Genomic DNA, 5,555 nt, shown 5'->3' on the forward strand with positions numbered 1-5,555 from the left:
CACACACACACTGTTGTGTGGACCCAGGATTCAGGCTTTTCGCCCCAGCGGGCAGTGCTGTCAGGGGGCCTCTGTTAAAACCGCACCAAGATGCAGAGGAGATGCTGTCGAGCCAGGGAGAGCTGCATTTTGTGCTTTAAGGGGCATTCGCGGGCAGTCAGAAGAGATCAGCTGGCCCTGCAGAAGCCCTGCAGGCTGGGAGGTGACGGTGGAGCAGTGGTCAGTCCCGGCCTGGCGGCAGGGCCTGCTGCCCATGACCGAGGCCTCCCAGGTGGGGAAGGGGAGAAGGGGCAGGGCGCCCTAAGTCCAAGGTTCCCGATATGTTCCAGGTAGCCACGTCCCCGGCAGCAGGATCGGGGAGGCCAGCTCCGCAGGAGGATGGGGTCGGGGTGCGCACCAGCGCTCTTCCTGGGCGGGGCCGGACACGCTCCCTGGCAGTGCACTCGGAGGAGGAGACCTGCCTGAGGCCACCCTCCAGCAGGACCGAGGCTGGCGTTGGGCCCGGTGCGGGGCACACACACCTGTGTCAACCCTTGCAGCTGAGGCAGGAAGACATCTGCCTGGGCCACTTGGCAACGTAGGGAGAATCTGCAGTTTCTTTCCTTCCACCTCAGATCCTCCGCCCACCATCCAGATAAGAGGAAATCTTTTGCAAACCAGAAGAATGCAAAAGCACCCGTCCTTACCTGGGAGGCTGGTTGCTCCTGGGGAACTTGGGTTCTCTCCATCAGTCGTGGGCACCTAAAACAGATGCGGCCACGTGGGCCATTTCTGCGGACAGCAGCCCTGCCCCAGCCCTCCCAAGCCCCCGAGGCTCTGGCCTTTGTCCCCTCGAGCTTCTGTGCTGCTTGTGCCGTCTGAGGGCTCGCTGGGCTCGGGGCAGAGGAGTCTCCCGTCTGCCTCTCCCGAAAGCTGCCAGGCTCCGGCCCTGCCCGGGAGGTGCCTGACACACGGGATGGCGGGACCAGAACCCATTCCTCTGCTCAGGCTGTGGGGTCACTGCGACCCCCTCAGGTCACCGTGAGGGACAGGTGACACGGGGCACACGCCCAGAGCTGGGCGGCCGGGCAGCAGAGCCCCTGCACCCAGACCCCCCTGCAGGGGCTCTGCCTGTGGCTTAGGGCAGAGGGACCCTGGTTCCTCACGGGAGCAGGCAGAGCTGGAGACTGGATTGCCCCGGGATGAGCCAAGTGCTCCAGAGGTAACCCTCTTTGCGGTGTATTATGATAGAGAGTCCACGGGGAGGATTCAGACAAACTGAGTCGCAGCTCACGCTAAGCTGCTACCAGCCTCCTAAGGCTCAAAGGTGAAACCTCAGCCACCAGACCCAGGAAGCTCTGCGCACCAGGCAGCACACCTGTCCTTCTCAGCCCAGGCACCTGGACCCACTCCCCCCTCGGGAGGCTGGCGGCCACAGGGCACTCGCCCTGCTGTGGGACGGAACCACTTCCTGTCTGGTGCCGCCCCCACCCTGCTGCAGGAGCTCGTGCTCACCTTGGTGACGTGGGGCACAGCTGGGGAAGGCCTGGGCTCTGCAGAGAGAAGGAAGAGCACTGTGAGCGTCCGACAGACTCCAGTCCCGCCGGACGGGCCCACAAGTACAACAGCGATCACCGCAGTGTTATCTAAAAGGGCGCAACAGCCGGCACGGTCCAGCTACTTAGGAAGCTGAGGCAAGAGGATTGCTTGAGCCCACCGTGCAAGGACAGCCTGGACGACAGGCAACACACCACCTCAAAAAAACAAAAAACAGAGCCCAATGTGGGAAACACGCCTGTAATCCCAGCACTGGGGAGGCTGAGGCAGGGGGATTGCAGTGGATTCAATACCAGTCCAGGCTACATAGTGAGACCCTGTCTCAAAAGAAAAAACAAACAAACAAACCACTGGAAATAACCAAATATCTGACCTTAAGACACTAGCTATATAAATGATAGAGTTACATAATGCAATAGTCCTTAAAATTTTATAAGCATTACACAACACATATATGTACTAAAACATCACAATGTATCCCATTAATATACTCAATTACTGTGTGTCAATCAGAAATAAAACTTCAAAGTGTGTGTGTGTGTGTGTGTGTGGTTTCTGAGACATAGTGTCACTATGTAGCTCAGGGTGGCCTTGATTGCACAGCAATCCCCCTGCCTCAGCCTCCCCAGTGCTGGGATTACAGGTGTGCACTACAAAACCCAGCCGAAATGTATATTTTAGAAAACTGTTTGAAGACATAATATACAAAAACTACAAGACCAAAAAGTTATGTAGCTTTGTTCAAAGTTTTGAAAGAAACACATCCCCATTATTATCTGGCATATTACATCATCTAATTCACTTTCATGTATAGGAGGGGAACATGGAAGGATTCACACCACCAGACAGAAGCACTGTTAACATTATAATTTCTTTCTGTCAGCTTTCTGCAGTTGAGACCACAGCAGAACCAATCAGCTCCCATCGGCCTGCGCGGCTCCACGCCCTCCGTGGAAATTGCTCGGGCTCAGAGCCAGAGTCCTGAACGGGAGCCCAGGCCCTGGGTGTGCAGCCCTCAGCAGAGAGCTCTGGGCTCACCCATACTTTTCCTCTCCTTTTCCCTGAAGAAGTTCACAGTAGCACAGGAAAGGGGGACACAAAGATGAAAACCCCAAATGCGCGGAATGAGCACTGAAAAGGGGAGGCGGAGCTGGGGACCTGCGTCCACACCACCCAGGGAAGGGATGGAGCAGGGGGAGGCTGCCGCACCAGACCTGGAGGTCACGGGAAGGCCGGCTCTCTCCTCCCTCTATGCTCCCCACAATCCAGCCAGGAACAGCTACACACGCGTGGGGAGACTGCGGAGACTGCAAGATGAATGAGCGGGCGGGGTGTGGAATGGGACGGGCCAGGAGGGCGGGAAGCTCGGAGATGGGGACGGACGGACGGACGGACAGACAGACACACACACGCACGCACACGCATGTGCGCGTGCCACTCAGCCTGCCACACTGTGCCAGGCACCCGTGGCCTCAGAACCCCGCCATGAGATCCAGGCACGGGTCAGGTAAAGCCCCCCAAGCCGGAGAGGTTTCAGGCAGAAAGGGAGACCTGGAACTCTGCCCTTGGGCTGACCCCGAACATGGCTCGGGGGGCACTGTATTTTGAGGTTATCTCTAGTAGCCCAGAATATTCCAGAATGAATAAAGTGTTTCTAATGTGGGACAGAATAAAGTCTTGAGTAAGGGTTTTTTGTTTTTTGGTACTGGAAATCGAACTTGGGTTCTTGCACTTGCAAGGCAGGCTGCGGCAACACAGAGTTAAATGCAGGATCTGAGGCGCAGCACAAGGCCTCCCTCTTACTTCCGCATGGCCCCTTTCTAACCTAGGTCCCTCCAGCCTCAGGACCACCAAGCTCCTCTGGCTCTGCCCTCGGCGGAGCGGGGAGCAGACTTTCACCCGGGGTGTAAAGACCATGGATGCAGGAGGGGAGCCGGACACCGCAGATGCACCAACCTGCATTCTGCGGTCACTGCACTTGCAACCCACGGCCAGGAGGCCAGAGTGGGGACGCGGGGATGCGGGGATGCGGGGCTGGCCGGGTGGAGGCCTCCCTCCACAGAGGGACACCCAAATTCCGGCCAAGTGTCCAGACAAGGAGCCCAGGCAGAGGCAGGCTCTGGGGCAGCCAGACTATGGGGCAGGCACTCGGCAGGGGTCTCCAGGGAACCACAGCACCCTAAGGAAAGTGGGGTTCATAGGAGAGGGCTGCCCACAGAACGGACGGTTCACCAAAGACACCCGGTCAGCAAGCACAGGAGAAGGTGTGCAGCACCCCCAGTCTCTGGGGCAGTGCAAGCCACGCAGCAGTGAGATGTCAGACCCACAAGGGGCTGAGTCAGCCTGAGGCAGGGATCAGAAGAACCGCACACTGCTTTGGAAAGATCGGTGCTCTGGGCACACACACCATGGAACCATACGCCTGAGAGTGGAGGCCATGGGCCACTTAGGGACAGCCTGTCTCAAAATAACCAACAAAAAGGAAGGGATGCAGCTTAGCACCCAGTACTACAAAAAAAGGACTCCAGGAGCTGTGGTGCAGGCCTGCAGTCCCAGCTACTCAGGACGCAGGAGGGTCGCCCAGCCCGGGAGCTGGATGCCAGCCCAGGCAGCACGTGAGGTCCTAGGAGGTTGGGAGGGGAGGGGAGGGAAGAACACAGGGAAATAGCTAGTGTTGGTGATAGGGAGAATTTGGAAACTTTATGAACTCTGTGAAACAGTTTTGCCAACAAGGCATGCCAGCACATACCCATAATCCAGCACTCCGGGAGGCTGAGGCAGGAGGATCACAAGTTCCAGCCCAGCCTGGACAATGAATCAGTTTAGTGAGACCCATACCTGGGGTTGTGGCTCAGTGTGAAGGCCCTGGACTCAATCCTCAGTGATGCAAAAAACAAAAAAGTGCAGCCACTGTGAAAAACAGTATAGCAGTTCCTCAAAAGATTAAAAATAGAACCATCATGTGATGGATTGACTCTTCTGGAATATAAACAAAAGAACTGAAAGCAAGGACGAAGATATATATTTGTACACCCATGTCCGTAGCAGCGCTTTTTATAATACCGAAAGCCAGAAGCAACCCAGCTGTCCACTGACAGGAATGGATTCATGAACATGGCACTTTCATGCAACTGAGTACTCACCGACCTTCAAAAGGGCGGAAATTCTGACACATACCACGGCATGAAGGGACCTTGAAGATGTGTGTAACTGGAACAAGCCAGGCACAAAAGGGTAAATCCCCACGATCCCTCGCACCTGAAAACCCCAGGGTGCACAGGGCGAACACAGGCAGAGGCAGAGGAGGGTGGGGGCTGCCAGGGAGGGCTGGGTGCGCGGGAGTTGCTGTGTAAAAGACTTTCCTGCTTCACAAGGCATGAGGTTCTGCAGATGGGAGGGGTGGCCAAACAGCAATGTGAATGACACAGCGCTGTACAGCAAACACATGAACATAGTAAGTTTTACTTTACATGCATTGCGCTACAATTTTTTTGATGGGGGAGTTAGGACAGGCTGGCCTTGAATTCACTATATAGCCCAGGCTGGCCTGGGACTTGCTGTGATCCTCCTGCCTCAGCCTCCCAAATGCTTGGATTACAGGCAAGCACCACCGTGCCTGGCAATTAAACATTTTTAAAAGAAAAAACTTTCTAACAAAATGGGATTCCTTACGGCTGCTAGTGCCTGCCTAAACCGAGGGACCAGGACGGAAGGGAAGGCAGGTGTCGGCCTGGGCGGGCACGTTTCCACAGTGAAGGTTCCGACCCACTTTGTTCTCTCCCAAAGGCTGCACTGTGCTCAACTCTGGAGCAGCGTCCTGGTCAGAGACTGGCCGCGGTGGTGACAGCCGGCCCAGGGCACGGCCGATTTAAATGCCCTTCCCCAGCTCCGCATGTGGTCAGGCCCTCCTTCCTGTCCAGGTGGCAGCAGGAAGTAAGCTTCTGAGAAAGGGGCAGCCGCAGAGCTCGGAGCCTGCCCAGCTCGGAGCCTGCCCGCAGCCCGCCCTGGGCTCTCCCCAG

At 56.6% G+C, this 5,555-nt stretch overlaps 1 protein-coding gene across 1 annotated transcript in view; it reads right to left on the reverse strand.

Annotated features, from left to right (window-relative positions):
- Il6r (interleukin 6 receptor) overlaps positions 1-5,555 on the reverse strand; it is a 16,010-nt gene that overhangs the window by 7,550 nt on the left and 2,905 nt on the right. The window contains exons 4-5 of the mRNA XM_033758093.1: positions 1,495-1,656; positions 687-741 (exon numbers count right to left, since the gene is read on the reverse strand). Of these exons, the coding sequence (XP_033613984.1) occupies positions 687-741; positions 1,495-1,656 (217 nt within the window). The remainder of the gene's footprint in view (positions 1-686; positions 742-1,494; positions 1,657-5,555) is intronic.

The sequence above is a fragment of the Fukomys damarensis genome, unplaced genomic scaffold (assembly GCF_012274545.1).
Source record: "Fukomys damarensis isolate Sample0158 unplaced genomic scaffold, DMR_v1.0_HiC HiC_scaffold_33, whole genome shotgun sequence".
NCBI lineage: Eukaryota > Metazoa > Chordata > Mammalia > Rodentia > Bathyergidae > Fukomys > Fukomys damarensis.